Source organism: Thalassophryne amazonica, chromosome 17 (assembly GCF_902500255.1).
Source record: "Thalassophryne amazonica chromosome 17, fThaAma1.1, whole genome shotgun sequence".
Taxonomy (NCBI): Eukaryota; Metazoa; Chordata; class Actinopteri; order Batrachoidiformes; family Batrachoididae; genus Thalassophryne; species Thalassophryne amazonica.
This window is the reverse complement of record NC_047119.1, coordinates 18,087,811-18,106,168: the sequence shown is the minus strand read 5'-3', so window position 1 is coordinate 18,106,168 and position 18,358 is coordinate 18,087,811. Positions and strand designations below refer to the sequence as shown.

General features: G+C 40.6%; 1 protein-coding gene across 1 annotated transcript in view; it reads left to right on the top strand.

The window, feature by feature from the left end:
- Window positions 1-18,358, top strand: part of itga1 (integrin, alpha 1) — a 133,332-nt gene that overhangs the window by 81,832 nt on the left and 33,142 nt on the right. The window contains exons 11-23 of the mRNA XM_034192048.1: window positions 1,428-1,575; window positions 2,518-2,663; window positions 5,066-5,209; window positions 5,311-5,562; window positions 5,642-5,772; window positions 9,084-9,259; window positions 9,363-9,514; window positions 12,738-12,848; window positions 15,768-15,844; window positions 17,402-17,528; window positions 17,610-17,687; window positions 17,797-17,873; window positions 17,992-18,081. Coding sequence (XP_034047939.1) covers window positions 1,428-1,575; window positions 2,518-2,663; window positions 5,066-5,209; window positions 5,311-5,562; window positions 5,642-5,772; window positions 9,084-9,259; window positions 9,363-9,514; window positions 12,738-12,848; window positions 15,768-15,844; window positions 17,402-17,528; window positions 17,610-17,687; window positions 17,797-17,873; window positions 17,992-18,081 — 1,709 coding nt within the window. The remainder of the gene's footprint in view (window positions 1-1,427; window positions 1,576-2,517; window positions 2,664-5,065; window positions 5,210-5,310; window positions 5,563-5,641; window positions 5,773-9,083; window positions 9,260-9,362; window positions 9,515-12,737; window positions 12,849-15,767; window positions 15,845-17,401; window positions 17,529-17,609; window positions 17,688-17,796; window positions 17,874-17,991; window positions 18,082-18,358) is intronic.

The window sequence follows — 18,358 nt, the reverse complement described above, 5'->3', positions numbered from 1 at the left end:
TGTCACATGATCTGTTCTGTGTGTTTATGTGCTTTCTTTAATAAAGTTATAACTGCTCATCTGTTTAAAGTGAAGAGTTTACACACTCTTTGATATGTAGAGTTTTTGAAACCTGGAGCAGATGTCAAAGATCAAAGGTCAGCAATCAAGATCAAAGTCCAGCAAACACAGGCTCAAGGTCAAAAGTAAAATGTCATGGATCAGTATCAGCAAATTGGTTCAAATGTCAGTGACCAGGGTCAAAAGACAGCGTCAGCATCACTGAATAGGATCAAAGGTCAAGATCAAAGTTCATTGTTAGGGTTTAAAGAAACGTTATCTGGTTTTAGGCTTAGCGATCGAGTTCAAAGTCCAAAAATCAGAATTAGAGGACAGGATCAGATATCAGGCTCATGGACGAGTGATCAGGGTCAAACATCATTGATCAGTATCAATGAGCAGGATCAAAGGTCAGGATCAGAGTTCATTTTTGTGGTTTAAAGGTCAGTTATCTGTTTCTAGTCTCAGCAATCAACACCAAAGTCCACCAATCACAATTAGAGGTCAGGATTAAGGGTTAGTGATCAGAGTCAAAGATTATTGATAAGTAACGAAGAACAGGATCAAAATTAAGTGATCAGGATCAAAGGGCAGGGTTAAGGATGAGTGATCGGGATAAAAAGTCATTGATCAGTATCAATGAACAGGGTCAATGCTCAGTGATCAGGGCCATAGGTCAGGATCAAAGATAACTGTTCAGGGTCAAAGGTCAGCTAACAGTTTCTCGTTTCAATAATCTGCCTAAAAGGTCAGGAATCTGGATAAAAGAAAAGTGATCACAATCAAACAGGAGTGAAGACTTTTCTGGATTTCATGATTGTTTATTCCGCAGCGCACTTTATTTACAGCTACACAATGATCCATGTCTGGTACACAAAAATTTATTTTCAGACAGGAGTGGACCTTTAGAGTGGACTAAGTATGGTAATTTGATTTAAGATAGATAGATAGATAGATAGATAGATAGATAGATAGATAGATAGATAGATAGATAGATAGATAGATAGATAGATAGATAGATAGATAGATAGATAGATAGATAGATAGATAGATAGATAGATAGATAGATAGATAGATAGATAGATAGATAGATAGATAGATAGATAGATAGATAGATAGATAGATGTGTGGGAAAACTTGTTTGTAGTCACAGATTAACGAAGGTCTAGTAACTACGGACCCATGATGAGTCTGTTGTCATATTAGAGTGAAGGACTTTCAAATTTAAAGCCCAGAGGTTATATTGTGCTGTTGGATTTCTCTCAGTATTACAGTATCACAAAACAGTGTGTGCATGCAATCACAGAGGTCAACTTTCAAGTGAGAAAAGTAAAAAATAAAAACATTTTAAAAATCTAATTCAAATTCAGTCGTGTCTTGTCCTGCAGGAAGGTGTGTTACTGGGAGCCGTGGGTGCGTATGACTGGAACGGGACAGTGGTAATGCACACAGCAAGAGAATCCATCGTTGCAAAGTATCCCGAGTTCTATGACCCAGAGTCAGAGGTCGGGTACGAAGGGTTGGCCGGGTACCTCGGTGAGTTCACCGTAAGCCAAATAAGTATCATATTTTCCGGCGTATAAGTCACAGTTTTTTTTACTAGTTTGGTAAGCCCTTATATTACGACTTATATACTGAAAAATCATGAGTTTCATTATAATAATTACTGTATCTATTTATAGAGGACTTTCACAGAGCACTAAACAAAATAAACTTCAATATTGAAAAAATAAATGCCAATAATAAGCGGTACACTTCATCAATGCACAGAAATCCGAAATTAATGAGCTGACAATACTAAAAAAAAGGTGAGACTTATACTCTGGTGCAACTTATACTCCAGAAAATACAGTAAACTGGAAAAAACTCCCTGCAATACATGCACCGATAATGCTTTCTGCAACCAATGTGGAATAAATATTGCACTGTTTTTGCACATAGGAAAAGATTTGAATTTGTCAAACCACGACATCATATCTGTGTTTCTGTCATGCTCGATTCTGGCCTTATATAAATATACAGATGGTGTCCTCTTTCTCAAGTTGCCTTCTATGGCTCTTTAGAGCAGCCGCAGCATCTTCATGTCAACTTATTTAATCAACATGTCATCAGAAAGACCGCTGGTGTATCCAGGCCTCCGTACTGTAAACTCAGCTGATGGAGCACTGCAGAGAACCTTCATCTGCAGAATGAGTGCACGTGCACACAGGCTAAGTGTGAGTACGTAGTTTCAACTACGCCATCAAACAGGAACAACTGCCTGAATTAGAACATCCCACCAACAGATCCGGAATACGGCTTCCTAATGACATCACTAAGTGTGTGTCTGTGGCTGCAGGGTCTAATCCAGAGTGTGTGTGTGTGTGTGTGTGTGTGTGTGTGTGTGTGTGTGTGTGTGTGTGTGTGTGTGTGTGTGTGTGTGTGTGTGTGTGTGTGTGTGTGTGTGTGTGTGTGTGTGTGTGTGTGTTTTTCCTGCAGGCTATGATGTCCAGTCGGCATCCACACCCGATGGTGTCCTGTACATCACAGGCGCACCGCGGTACAACCACACAGGCCGTGTGGTCATCTATAGGCTGGGTGAAAAAAACAATATTGTCCTTTCACAGATACTCAAAGGAGAACAGGTGAGCCTGCAGTGTGTTTCTGCAAAACTCCTCAGAATTTTGCTCAGATTTGGCAAACAAAGTCTGTTTTTTTTTGTTGTTTTTTTAGTAGATCAATGAACCCATTTTCCCCAAATTGCTGGAATAACAACCACAGAATTTTGGGAGCAGAGTTGCCAAAAAAAAAAGAAAAAAAAAAGCATCCATCCATTTTCTACACCCACTTACTCCAATTAAGGGTCACGATGGGGCTGGAGCCTATCCCACTGGTCATAAGGCGTGAGGCGGGGTGCACCCTGGACAGGATGCCCGTCTATCACAGGGCCACATATAGACACACATTGGATCAATCAATCAATCAACTTTTTTTTTATATAGCGCCAAATCACAACAAACAGTTGCCCCAAGGCGCTTTATATTGTAAGGCAAGGCCATACAATAATTATGAAAAACCCCAACGGTCAAAACGACCCCCTGTGAGCAAGCACTTGGCTACAGTGGGAAGGAAAAACTCCCTTTTAACAGGAAGAAACCTCCAGCAGAACCAGGCTCAGGGAGGGGCAGTCTTCTGCTGAGACTGGTTGGGGCTGAGGGAAAGAACCAGGAAAAAGACATGCTGTGGAGGGGAGCAGAGATCGATCACTAATGATTAAATGCGGAGTGATGCATACAGAGCAAAAAGAGAAAGAAACAGTGCACCATGGGAACCCCCCCACAGTCTACGTCTAAAGCAGCATAACCAAGGAATAGTCAAGGGTCACCTGATCCAGCCCTAACTATAAGCCTTAGCGAAAAGGAAAGTTTTAAGCCTAATCTTAAAAGTAGAGAGGGTATCTGTCTCCCTGATCTGAATTGGGAGCTGGTTCCACAGGAGAGGAGCCTGAAAGCTGAAGGCTCTGCCTCCCATTCTACTCTTACAAACCCTAGGAACTACAAGTAAGCCTGCAGTCTGAGAGCGAAGCGCTCTAATGGGGTAATATGGTACTACGAGGTCCCTAAGATAAGATGGGACCTGATTATTCAAAACCTTATAAGTAAGAAGAAGAATTTTAAATTCTATTCTAGAATTAACAGGAAGCCAATGAAGAGAGGCCAACACGGGTGAGATATGCTCCCTCCTGCTAGTCCCCGTCAGTACTCTAGCTGCAGCATTTTGAATTAACTGAAGGCTTTTTAGGGAACTTTTAGGACAACCTGATAATAATGAATTACAATAGTCCAGCCTAGAGGAAATAAATGCATGAATTAGTTTTTCAGCATCACTCTGAGACAAGACCTTTCTGATTTTAGAGATATTGCGTAAATGCAAAAAGGCAGTCCTACATATTTGTTTGATATGCGCTTTGAATGACATATCCTGATCAAAAATGACTCCAAGATTTCTCACAGTATCACTAGAGGTCAGGGAAATGCCATCCAGAGTAAAGATCTGGTTAGACACCATGCTTCTAAGATTTGTGGGGCCAAGTACAATAACTTCAGTTTTATCTGAGTTTAAAAGCAGGAAATTAGAGGTCATCCATGTCTTTATGTCTGTAAGACAATCCTGCAGTTTAGCTAATTGGTGTGTGTCCTCTGGCTTCATGGATAGATAAAGCTGGGTATCATCTGCGTAACAATGAAAATTTAAGCAATACCGTCTAATAATACTGCCTAAGGGAAGCATGTATAAAGTGAATAAAATTGGTCCTAGCACAGAACCTTGTGGAATTCCATAATTAACTTTAGTCTGTGAAGAAGATTCCCCATTTACATGAACAAACTGTAATCTATTAAAATCAAAATCCTAAATGTGAAATTTGATCATATTACAAATATATGAAATGGATGGATGGATTTTGACCCACATGGGTTAAAAATACAGCAACAAGCTGTCGTGACATAGAGAGCTAGTGGTATAGTTATCAAGTGTCTCTTGTCGCTGAGAAACACTCACTCTGATTGCGAATGAATGACAGCAGGTCTGTTTGCTTCTGTCTCTTGTAGCCAATGTGACTATGGGGTGATGGAGGTCCCAGCCATGCTTGATAGCATTATAAGCAATGCGGTCAGAGTGCCCTCTTGTGGACAATCTATTCAAATTGTTTCTCTGCATTGTTTATTCAGTAAAATAAAAGTTTTATATCAGCAAAAATAACTCTGATACTGATATGTCCTGAAAGGCTCATATAGGGCGATATTATCGGTCCGCTGATACATTAGTCGGGCTCTACTTAAAATGTCCTGCAAGATCTTGCAGTGGAAATGGACCTCATGCAAATTTTGTCAATTATGTGGAAAATCAAAGGAAACGACACTTTTAACATTTTTTTGCACACACACCTAAACCACCCCTACCACCACAAAAAAGAAGACAGAAATATAGAAGTCACAGTAGAAATCGTTGAAAACAAATCTGCTTAAGTTCCAAATCATGTGTTCAGATTGGTTCCTACTTTGGAAGCGTCCTGCAGACGGTTGATGTGGATGCAGATTCCTACACTGATCTTCTCTTGGTTGGAGCTCCGATGTACATGGGCATGGAAAAAAACGAGCAAGGTCAAGTCTACGTTTATCGACTCAACCAGGTACGTGGGCTATAACATTAAACACTTTGGTGTATTTTTAGAGATTTTTGTGAAAATGCCTCAAAGAGCCGACGTGTTTTCTTTCTTCACTCCTGTACCAGGATGGCCAGTTTGAGCACGAGTTCACCTTAAAGCCTGTCAGTCAGACCTGCTGTTCCGCCCGCACAGCCAGCTGTACGTATAAAAACGAACCATGCGGTGCCAGGTTTGGTACTGCCATCGCTGCCATAACAGATCTCAATCTAGACGGGTTTAATGACGTGGCGATCGGCGCGCCATTTGAAAACGACCACCGAGGGGCCGTTTACATCTACCACGGAGACAAGAAGTCACTGAAAGAGAAGTTTGTGCAGGTGAGGCCATGCTGCTGTTTTTAACAGGAGACGTGTGATGTAATTATTTACATTAAAGCACGCTGCTGTGTCTGTGAAGCATATACCAGCAGGTGGCGACGGTGAAAAGGTGAAATTCTTCGGCCAGTCAATACACGGGGTCATGGATCTAAATGGGGATGGAATCACCGATGTCACCATCGGCGGACTGGGCGGGGCATCGTTGTTTTGGTAAGGCACGGCCTAATCTCGGAGGTAAACATTCACTCCTACAAACCCCAGCAGCAGGGCTCGTATCCCACCTTGCATTGTGTTATCAGCTGTGCACGTCCCACTGGCTTCATAGGCTTGGAACCCGCTACATTTGGAACCTCAGCTACGTTTCACTGCCGGAGACAAGCCCACGTACCCTAATCCACAAAGTTTTGAAACATCGGCCCACGCTGTCATTTAACTTCTCAGGGAAGCGTTTCTCCCACAGTTCCTTTGGCAGAAGCTGAACTAAGCTGTGTGAAAACTCCATCTCCCATGAGGCTCGGTGTTTAAATGGGATTTGGCAGCAGACGGCTTTTCTTCCTGAAGCGGCGGGATGGGATTTAGACAAGTCAGCGGTTACGCGGGAGAGCTGAGGGAAAGATTTATGATTTGTTTGTAGATACATTCTTTTCCACGTTTCTCTTTGAGAAAGAAGACGTATGCAAACAAACATGTAGTCAGTCAGTGCTCAAAGGACAACTTTAAAAAGACATACTGTTACATCTGCAACGTAGAGTGGCAGTCATTAGAGTGCACACCTCCACTAAAGAGCAGTCATTCTACCCTGTTAACCCCAATCCATATTCCTTCCCTTCATGTTTGTTGTTGTTGTTGTTATGAATCACTTGTTTTCTGGACCATTTTTTAACTGCTCACCAAATTTCATTGAAATCCTTTCATTACTTTTTGAGTTATCCTGCTTAAAGACAAACAAACAGACAGACAAACAAGCAAACAAACACCCGTGAAAACATTACCTCCTGAAAAAAAGAACAAATAAATAAAGAATTTCATAAACCCAATTTCAAGAACACATTTGCACATCAGTTTCGTTGACCACATGACTACTTTTGTCAGACAATGTGGCGAAAATAAACTGAGCTCATGCAACAATATCCAGCTGAAGGTCTAAGCAGCAATCTAATAATGGTTTTATGCTTTTTCCATTATCTTACAGCATAGATGATTGCCACTTTCATGCTGATGCAAGCTATTCCAGTTATTTTATCATTAAGTGCAGGCTGTGACAACATGAGTCAAGTAAATCTCACTGTTGTACAAAAATGATGCTGTTATTAAAGTGCTACTTAAAATGCTGTGTGGAACTTCAGTGTGAAGTCATTTCAAGGGAGTGTGGTTTTGTTTTTGCCACGTTGTCTGAAAAAAAATGCACATAAACACATTAACAAGAACACGCACGAGAAACAGGTCACAAAATCATTATTTTAAAAGTGTAAGCCTGAAACTCACATTTTAACAAAATGTATTGTTGTTCTGATTGTCATGTTTCTCTGTGCCAATGATGGATTTCAGTTTTGCTTGTTTTTATGTCCGCCAAGGACGTAATAAAATCATTGCCGTTTATTTATTTGTTTGTCTGTCTGTTAGCAGGATTACGTCAAAACTATTGCACGGATTTTGATGAAATTTTCACCACAGATAGATATTAGGGCATGGACGACTCCATTAAATTTTGGAGGTGATCTGGATCTGGATCTGGATTCTGGATCAAGATTTCACTTTATATAGGCTTTGAAGGATTACGTTAAAAAAAAACAAAAAAAAAAACTACTTCACAGATTCTCACCAAATTTGCAACACATTTAGATTTTAGGACATGGAAGACTCCACTGAATTTTGGAGGTGATCTGGATCTGGATTCTGCATCAAGCTTTCACTTTATATAGGCTTTGAAGGATTACGTAAAAAAAAAAAAAGCAAACAAAACTACTTCACGGATTCTCACCAAATTTGCAAGACATATAGATTTTAAGGCATGGACGACTCCACTGAATTTTGGAGGTGATCTGTATCTGGATCTGGATTCTGGATCAAGATTTCATTTATATAGGTTTTGAAGGATTACGTAAAAAAAACCAACCAAACAAACAAAACTACTTCACGGATTCTCACCAAATTTGCAACACATATAGATTTTAGGACATGGAAGACTCCACTGAAATTTGGAGGTGATCTGGATCTGGATTCTGGATCAAGATTTCACTTTATATAGGCTTTGAAGGATTACGTAAAAAAACAAACAAACAAAACTACTTCACGGATTCTCACCAAATTTTCAACACATATAGATTTTAGTACATGGAAGACTCCACTGAATTTTGGAGGTGATCTGGATCTGGATTCTGGATCAAGCTTTCACTTTATATAGGCTTTGTGTTGGGAAAGTGTAGTGACACGGACCCACAACAGGGGGCGTAAATGAACGGACAATAGAGGGAGTTAAATTTGAACACTTTACTGTTGTGAATGTCACAACCACACACAGCAGATTATAGAATAAATACAAGTCAATGGATAAAGGTGTCGTGTGGGCAGGCTTGACGATAGGAGACGTCCGTTTGGAGAAGAACCGGAACCACATGATTTCCACCGCCACCGAACCCGAAGGATACTGGAGCCGCCAGGTCCCGAGTCCCCCAGGTGGTCACCGTCTCCGCGTGTCGGATCTGGTACTGCTGGCGAAGAGCAAAGACAGTCAAGTGTGGGTGTGTGTACACCCCGTAACAACAACGGTGGGAATTCCACCTCCACCTCCAACACACACTCGTGCAGCGTCTGTGTAACCACTTATCTGAATCTGCAGGCTGAGAAGGTTACCTCCAAAGAAGTACGATATCTCGGCGACGTGGTGGAGGTGTCATCCTGCTTTTATCCAGGGTGAAGTGCAGATGATCGGTGACAGCTGTCATAGTTGATGAGTGACAGCTGTCACCTCGGCTGTTCCTGTAAGGCGGCAGCGCCCCCTCGTGCCTGAAGCCCGCACTTCAGGCAGGGCGCCCTCTGGTGGTGGGCCAGCAGTACCTCCTCTTCTGGCAGCCCACACAACACTTTGAAGGATTACGTAAAAAAAAATAAAAAAATAAAAAAAATACTTCACGGATTCTCACCAAATTTGCAACACATATAGATTTTAGGGCATGGAAAACTCCACTGAATTTTGGAGGAGATCTGGATCTGGATTCTGGATCAAGATTTCATTTATATAGGCTTTGAAGGATTACGTAAAAAACAAACAAACAAAACTACTTCACGGATTCTCACCAAATTTGCAACACATATAGATTTTAGGACATGGAAGACTCCACTGAATTTTGGAGTTGATCTGGATCCGGATTGGGGAACATCAGAAATCTTGGCTTGCTGTTGTTTTATTTTGTTTTGTTTTTTATTTTACATAAAAATAAATATGGTCATGTCCAGCATTTCTGTACAGCATGAATTCTGTCATACCTTTGTGAACTGACATATTTTTCTCACTTCACCAGGTCAAGAGATGTCGCAGAACTTTATGCCAACATGACCTTTGACCCTGCTAAAATCAGTCTGCAGCAGTCCCAGTACCACTGTGAACATGACGGACGCAAAACTGTGTGCGTGAAAACTTACGTGTGTTTCAGCTTCATTATCAAATCTGACAATAAGGACTCAAACTCTGCTACAGGTGAGCCATATGATGTTATTCTATGCATCGTCATCACCCTCAAACACATAGTGTGGCGCTCTGCGAGCTTGACTTCATATTTCCAATTGGTTGTGTCCCGCAGAGATCCGCTATGATCTGATACTAGATACACTGCGAGCAAAAGCCAGGGCCACTTTTGTCAAACCAGATGATAAAAATGATCGTAGAATTTCCGGGCAGCTCTCTATCAAAGACCAACAGACCAGATGTCTGGAAGAAACCTTCATCATGTCGGCAAGTACCTTGCTTTTTATAACTCATTAACAGTATATGGTAGACACTTGACACTTTCACCGAAGGATCCTTTTGTGGAGTAAATGAGCTGATATAACATGTTGTGGTTGCATATTGTTGCATGGTGATTCGGATGGCATTAATTTGCTAGCCTATTAACAATGCATGGTTGCCACTTGATACTTACACCATAGATATCTCCTGATGTGATTACATTTTGTGGATGTTTAGTGCGTATAATTCCATATTAATGATATGATGATGTGATTTTTTTTAAAGCCATTACTCAGTCATTCTTCATAACAGAGACGTTTTATTTACAATATGTGAGTATTATCATGTACAAATATTGGGCAAACTATGATCATTTGTATGGCTTATTCCAACAGCCATAATTTCATGCATTTTCAAATCGACCTATGTAAATAATGTATGCTGAGTGTCACATTGTGTTTAGAATGTTCGTGCAATACTGTGCAAATGTTTTAGGCATTCCAGGCTTACATTAAGAGTAGCGTTTGATGCCCCCCCACCCCCTTTTTATGGGCATGTCAACACAAAATCACTTCCAGCAAAAGCGATTATGCGAGCTATATTTGTTATTCAATAATAATAATAATAATAATAATAATAATAATTTATTTGTAAGTGTACTGGCAAGTAGAATACCACACAAACACAACTGAAAATGTTCATGCAACATTAAAGTGACTGTGAAACACAACTACTCATAGTTTAAGTCGCATTTTTGTTAAAACAGTTTTTGAGGTTCTGTGACATACTCTGGTGCGACTTATGCACAGAAAAAAATCACACATAAATAGACCCCGATTGTCACATTGATTATCATTAAAGTTGGAATTCAACACACATTTGCTTCATTCATTTCATTTGCTTCATTCATCTGCTTTTTCTACCTGATCAATTGCACTGCCTAATTTCATTCATTTGTTTTTTATTTATTGTTGTTTTATTTGTTTTTATTCCTGTGCGGTGTCGAGAAACTTGCCGACAAATAAAATGCATTATTATTATTGCATTTCCTTTATTTATAGATATTTATCACGCTTTCATGATTTTTAATGCTTTTATGATGCATTAAATGCGCCTAAAACCTTTGCACACTACTGTATATTGTATTGATGTCAAGGTCACTACGTCTGCAGCTGTTTGTGTGTTATTCAGTTCTAAATATTGGTCATGTTGCTATTTTACATTGTTTTAAATGAATGGGCGTATGCACAGTACTGTATATTAGACAGATAATTAGGATGACATCAATAAATATCTTAATTATATGCTGAAAAGTGTTGGCGGAACATTGTCTCGCTTTGGAAGTGAGACAAAGGAACACCTCCGTTTCGGCGTGTCAGAGGACAAGTTTGGACATGTCCACCTCTCCACAATTTCTCTGATACTTACTGGACTGGTAAGCATTGAAAGCCGAGATAGGCATGTCCAAACTTGTCCGAAACGGAGGTGTTCCTTTGTCTCACTTCCAAAGCGAATCCGTCTTTACGTGCGAAGCCTCCGCGCAGCTTTCCATGACAAAATCTCTTGTTAAAAGTGAAATCTGCCGGAAAATGGCTGATGTCCAGCTCTTGTGATAACCAGAGAAAGAGCATACGACGGTCTCGTATCCACAGAGCCATCCGTTTAGAAATGGTCCGGTGGCTTGTGCCGCGTCGTCGCAGCTCAGAGCGCGGCGCACCGAGCGTCCTTAAAGGGGTCCTTAAAGCTGTAGTAACAGTCCTTATTCTCTGTGAAGCCCGTAAAATTTTCACCGAAAGCCAGATAAATTTTTCGAATGGTTTCCAGCTGCCAGTTTCTAACAGCTTCTGAAAAATTCTGATGGAAAAAAAGTCCTTTTCATTCCGCCATTTCCAGACAATGAAAATCCGACGAGGGGGCGGGACCACTCCTTCCCAAGGCGTGCTCACAGGCGAATGATGTCACCGACAGGCGTGGAAAAACCCAGGCATGCGCATGAGGGTTCAACCATGTCTGACGTGAAAACATATGAATGAAATCCATATAGTTTTTGAAAAAAATAAAAAGGACCGTTACTTTATTGACAGCCCTCGTATGCTGTTTTATTGAAATCAGCTGGTATTTTATTGTTTCTAACTTGCTTCTAACGACCATCTGACAGGTGTCATTGCCTGGAACGGTGAGATTTATACACCAAGCTGACCTAAAATGAACCGTTGTACATTAAATTGACTTTATTGACAAGTCTGACCCGTTTGAAAAGTGACCAAATTACATGTATTTGTATTGAGTTCAGCGATGTTTTCACCAAGAAACTCCGCCCCTCAAGGTTAATCTGCCTGGATACCGACCTTGATGTCACAGCACAGCTCTACTTTGATTGGCAGTCACCCCCGCCACTCAAAAAAAAAAAAAAAAAACGGAACAGATTGAAACAAAATATAACTTTTTAACCTCTTAAAATACCTCTTCAAATAGATCAAGGTTAGCCATCTTTGAACTTGTCCAAGTAATAAAAACCAAGACTCGATCATCTCCCAAAGCAAATGTGATCAGATAATATCAGTTAATCGCTGTCTAACATATCTGTCCAAACTAAACAGGAAAACCTCTAATGAAAAGCAAATTCGCTCTTTCCATTGCTCAGGCAGTATTAACTTTGTAAGAATCAAATTTGTCTCTTTTGTAATTGGAGCACATATTTTGTTCAGCCACCCAGCTCGGGTGGAAGAAGTTATTATTTATGAAAGTGCACCAGATATTGTTTTAGATCCAGGCTCCTGTCACTCGGCCTGGGACACACTTGACCTTGCACAAGTGGATGCTCGGAGAGATTATAAATGCAAACCACAGTGGTGTTAAATTAATTACTGTAGGCGTTCTTTAGAAGCGTGGTCTAGATACATAACACATCTGGGCAATCCCAGAATCTACTTCCATGTATGTTTGCCAAGTTTGGTTGACATCAGACTGAAATACCAAAATTTAAACATTTGACCCCAGTGACCTTGACCTTTGCCAAAACATACCCTTTAAAGGCCATTCTTGGATTGACCATCATCTACATACATTCGGTAGAAATCAGCAAAAGCCCCTAGGAGGAGTAACGGGACAGATGGACAAATGTTTACCAAATGATATATGATTCATGGTTCATTTAGTCTTTGCTTTTGTCTCCTATCTCCTCCTTCCTTTTCTTCCTCCTCTCGTACCTGATTCTTCTTCTCGATAGGCACAACTGGACTTCCGAGACCCTCTCATGGTATCTTTGGAGTTTGGACTGGCGGAGGAGGACACGGGTCCTGTCCTAGATGAAAGTCTTCCCACAGCCATCAATAAAACAGTAAGATGAGCTGAGATTGAAGGATCCACTGAGTGGTCAAGTGGATTATCCCACAAATATCACATTTTTGACATAGTGTTTTTGGAATATTCCCAAGGTCATAAACGTCTTGTTAAATTTCCATAAATGCCAACGTGTGGGATAATGCGCGTTAACTCTCACCAGCTGGGATTGTGCACTGGCAAATAAGACCAAACCAAACACCCACAGTTAGGAAAGAAAAGCAGTAACAAACTCCTGCTGGTGTTGCTCAACATTAGCAACAGCTGACTGCCATCCTTCAGACTTTCTTCAGGGTTACATTAGAGCTGCTACACCCCCTCACACACATACTGGAACCGTTCTGCCAACAGGCTTTTCATATAAATGTGGCAAATAGCGATGATTCCAGATAAAGCAGAAAAATATGTTCCTCCTCACGAGTTCACTTTTAGCTCTTTACAGGCATTTAAAGGGGTCGTATTGTGCAAACCCACATTTTATGTTTTACAGTTAACTATAATTGGGGTTTGATGTGAAACATTCTCAAAGTCCCAGAATTTTAAAATGTGTTGCATATGAAGAGATGTCCCTGCTTTAAACACAGTTTAGTTCTGAGACAGCTCATTTTAGATGTCCGTGACATATGTCACAGAGGTCATTTTCTGGACTCTTGCTCATTCCAGTGAGCTGGTTATCACTTTGTGTATGTGACACACCAACAGGCTCTTTGGGTGAAGAACCACACCTTCTTTCAGGAAAAGGGGGTGTGGCAGCAAGCAGGTCATTTCCATTTAACCCTCAAGCGACCGAGTGGGGTCATTTATGACACCGGGTATATATTTTTGTGCACCATTTGTCTAATTTTAATCTGAAAAACGTTTCCTACCATGAATGTGTCTGTCTATTTGTCCCGCATTTGTTCACAGAATTTTGCAAGGATCGGCCAATCCGTGTGGCAAGTATAATCCAAACTTATGTGGGGTCATTTATGACAGCGGGAAGATCTATGAAATTTTTGACATTATAGCTTTAGGTGGTATTGTAATTTGCCAACTTTAATCATTATAGTTTACTGTTTTGCTAGGAAACATGGTTAACAGACATAGAATAGCAGGATTTACTGCTGCATAAGCATTGAGACTGATTCTTGATACCCAGAGTGAGGATGAAAAGGATGATTGTGAGAGTGAAATAAATATGAAGAACTCTAAAGCAATTATTTATATAGAATTATTCCAGTATAAAGTCAATGGGGTCATAAATAACCCCACTCGGCCATATTAGTCGCTAAAATTGCTTGGTTGCTTGAAGGTTAAAGTAACAAGCGCAGAGTTTGTATTATTACATCCTTTCTGAGCCATGAGTCCGATCAGAAGAAGAAAGTCAGAAATTGATCCTGAGAACCATTGGTGCCTGTGCTTTCCCCGGGTTCTGCAGTGTGAAGTGGATGAGAGTTGTCTACTTCCCCCTGAACAGGATCTTAGTCGATTGCAGGTTACTTCCTCGGGTGAGGCTGATACCCCTTTACAGCTGGATAGATTGGGACAATGCAGGTCAAGTGTCTTGTCCAAGGACACAAACAGTCAGCCTCAAATCGACACATTTGGACTGCGACTAGCAATACAATCAGATTAATGGAGTTGCAGTGAATCATTGGGTGAGTCTGCAAAATGTCTGTAAATAACTCCGTAAAAACTCTATCTTCAGCTCTGAAATTTTGGGCTCCGATAGGTACAGGTGAGGACTGATGAACCTCCTATTTTGGGCCGTGTCTGTGTTTTGTAACTTATACGTGTGCATAACAAAATAAATAAATACAGACAGGGCCCAACCTCTTGGAGGTGGGTTGAGCGGGAATTGAGCAGGATTTGCTGACGTCTGAACGCAAATGTGGCTTGAATCCAGCTACCTCAGGGATCATGACATCAAAATTCCTCACTACACCCCCTACAGCCACAGCGTCCTTGCCACTGTGGCAGGACGCAGTGCAGTTGAAACGGTGAGGACAATAAACATCCTTGTTTCTCTGCGGTGCCTTCTCACCTAGATAATCCAGTGGGTGTGCTCTGACGTCCTGATCTACACAGAAGCAAACACTTGCACTCTAACCGTCCAGATATATACACACACACACACACACACACACACACGTGGCTTGAATTCAGCTTGAGCTGGATGCAATCTGGCTAGAAAGAAATCTGAATCCTGCACGAGACCAATTGCCAAACTCAGTCTGTTCTCAGTTCACTGTTGCTTGTTTTTGAAACATGATGACCTATATTAGCTTAGATAAAATGTGCGTCACATGACTCCACCTTGAAAACCGAGCTGAGTCAACACACGCAGTAAACACCCCGCCCCACGCTGTTTGTAATTGTACAGTGTGTGTGGTGTGCTCACATGTTTTGACAGTGTCTGACGTGTGTAAGTGTCAGAATCTGTCCGAGCTGAATGTGTCACTACACTGGAAAGTATAGCAAGCGTGACATCAATGCCTCCTGTTATTGTTACTGAAAGAAAGAGACCACGCGGACACAGAAAGGGGAAGTCACCAAACGGAAGCGATGGTTTGGATGCAGTGACCTCGGTCAGGCCGAGGGGCTCACCCCTGGACTCCCCCTACCTCTACTGACGGTTTCTCCTTTTGACATTGTGCTGCTCCCTGTAACGTTCCAGTATCTCATCCATTCTCGACAGAGTAGCCGCTGTTGATCTTAACAGTCCAGTGGGACACCATTGGGGCCGAATTATCGTGGGATGCTCAAACACTCTATGGGGGGCTTGGGCCGGGGGAGTTTACCGGAAATAAATATCATCTGCACGCTTTGAGAAACTCATAAACACATATGTCCTTAAAGATGGTTTTGATTCTCATTATTCTTCACAGCAGTGGAAAAGCATCTGCACTTCTCTACCTCATGTTTGTTTGTTTTGTAGATTCGCTTAGTGGACTGTGGAAGTGACGGGAAGTGCATCGCCGACCTCTCTCTCGAAGCAGAGCCGAGTGTTAAAACGTAAATACGCTAACGTGCTTGATGCTTTTATCCTTATATTATGACGTTTTCTTTCCAATCAAAGTGCTGTGGGTCAAACTCATCAGCTGCAAACCTTTGCAGTGCATAACTGCTCCCTTGTGGCCAGATGTGTGAATTCCAGCAAAGGAAAGTGGCTAACAATCAAGCGTCTGTGTTCCACTCACATGTTAGAAATGTTAGAAATCCTTTATTCCCCACAAACTGTACCTGTAGTAGGGCTGTAAATAAATTCAAACCATATTTCCTCCAAAACCTTAAAATTACACAGTGCAGTTATGTACACGTTCATGTATTTTATGATTACTTGCAACATATAATGCTGGTGATATTACTAATTCCTGTAATGACTATTGACAGGCAGGGGTATCAGAATTTTGGCCTTTGACCCTGATTACCCTGACCTTTGCCACAACAAATCACTTAAGGATATATACTGAAGTTATTAAAGTTCAAAATCACAGATTTCTCACAAGTGAATCTATCATCTCAGAGGCTTGATTGTGAGCAATGTTTTAATATGACCAGTGGTGGGCACAGCTAACCAAAACTTTAGCTTCGATAACCGTTAATCCACTAACTGAAAAGTTAACTTTTATAAAGCTAAACCGATAAATCCCTATAAAATTTAGCAGAAGCTACAAATAAAAGCTAAACTGGTAACTTTCATTATTGAATTCAGTACACTGGCAGCTACTGACACAACAACAAGAAAGCGCTTCTGTCTCAGATCAGCTGTCTCTCAGCAAAAGAGACCTGGGGCCTCATGTACAAAGACTTGCGTTGACTTTCTACTAAAAGTTGGCATACGCCAAAACTCTGAATCTGGCATAAGCACAAATATATTCAGATGTGTGAAAGCGTGCATAGGCACGAATTCACGCAGTTCCGTTTGTACATCCCACTGAACGTGGAATTGAGCATGGAACCAAAGTCCTCCCTGGCCACTCCCTATTTAAATATGCAGTTTCATGTAATTAATGTCAAATTTTGAAAAAACCTTTGAAAATGTGCATTACTTTAAAACTAAAAAAAATATAACTGGTATTTTCACTTTGTAAAACAACAGACGTGACGTTAATTTCAATAACTTGTCCGGAATTAGTTTGTTTAAAATTATAACCATAAGTCAAAACTGCCGGGAGGTCTGTATGGTATGAAGATAAATTATCTTTTTTTTCCTCCCTCTTCCATTCTCTCTGGTAGTCAGCTCTCCTCTGCCTACAGAGGATAGAGCTCTACCCTTCATGGCTGTCTGATGCTACAAAACATGTAACAGACAGGCACTAAAATCTTTTATTTCAGACTTTACAAATGTTTTTAACTGTTAAGCTTTATTCACTATGCACGCAAAAATATGTTAGCGGTCTAAAAGTTATCGGAACTAAGTTTATTGGACACTAAATGGTTTTCAAAGTTATCTGGAAAGCTAATCCACCAATGAAAATGTTAGCTTCGATAATTAGTGGATTAACGGAACTATGCACACCATTGAATATGACTAAGCTTTAAATAACAGTGAATAATTTTATTTTCTAGAATGGTGATCAAAGCAATGAACGAGAAGATTGATGTGCACATGACCATCAGAAACAGCAAAGACAACGCCTACAACGCAAAGATCATCGTCAGCTTCACCCCAAACATCAACTATGTTAAAGTCGAGGTGAGATTTCTGATCATGTTCTTCTCTCTGTGTCTGTGCATTAAAGCAATGTGTGAGCTGATGCATGTTTTATTTTGTCAGCCAGAAAAGGAGTGCAGTGTGAACCACACCAAACTGGAATGTCTTGTTGGATATCCCTTCCTGGGAGGTGACGCAGAGGTATTTGTCTTCCACTTCTAATTCTATTCAAGCAACACCAACTACCAGCGCAAGCTGTTTTTTTTATTATTTACATCTGAAGTAGCGGTTTGTAATCTAATATTCACAGGAAAAACTCTATTTGAAATTTGAGGTGAATCCCAAACATATTCAAGAGGAAATTCAGATCAGCATAACAGCTACGAGGTGAGCGTGTTGCTGTTAAATGTTTCTGTGTCAGTGTACACTGGAAATAACTTTGGATTATGATTTTTGTTTTCTTCACGCTGTTTCTTTTTGTTGCATGAAAATCCTGTTGAAATAGTGATAGCGAAGAGCTGGATTCCACACAGGATGACAATACCGTGCAGATCTCCATCCCTGTGACGTACGAGGCAGCGCTCATATTCTCTGTGTGAGTAGCTCTCGGACACGTTACTGAAACTCTGCTCTCTGATTATAATAAGAGAGTAATGTTTTCACCCCTGTTTGTTTGTTTGTCTGTTTATTTGTTTGTGAAAGGCCTGGAGCCCAAAATGTTTATACATATATCATTATGATTTTTTTTTCAACGGGAAAGTCAGGAAAACTCTTGCAAAATTAGAAAACTCCTGATCTTTAACACTGAATTAATTTTAAAAAATTCATAATTCTGACAAAAAATTTCTTTCATATTTGGGAGCATTATGTAG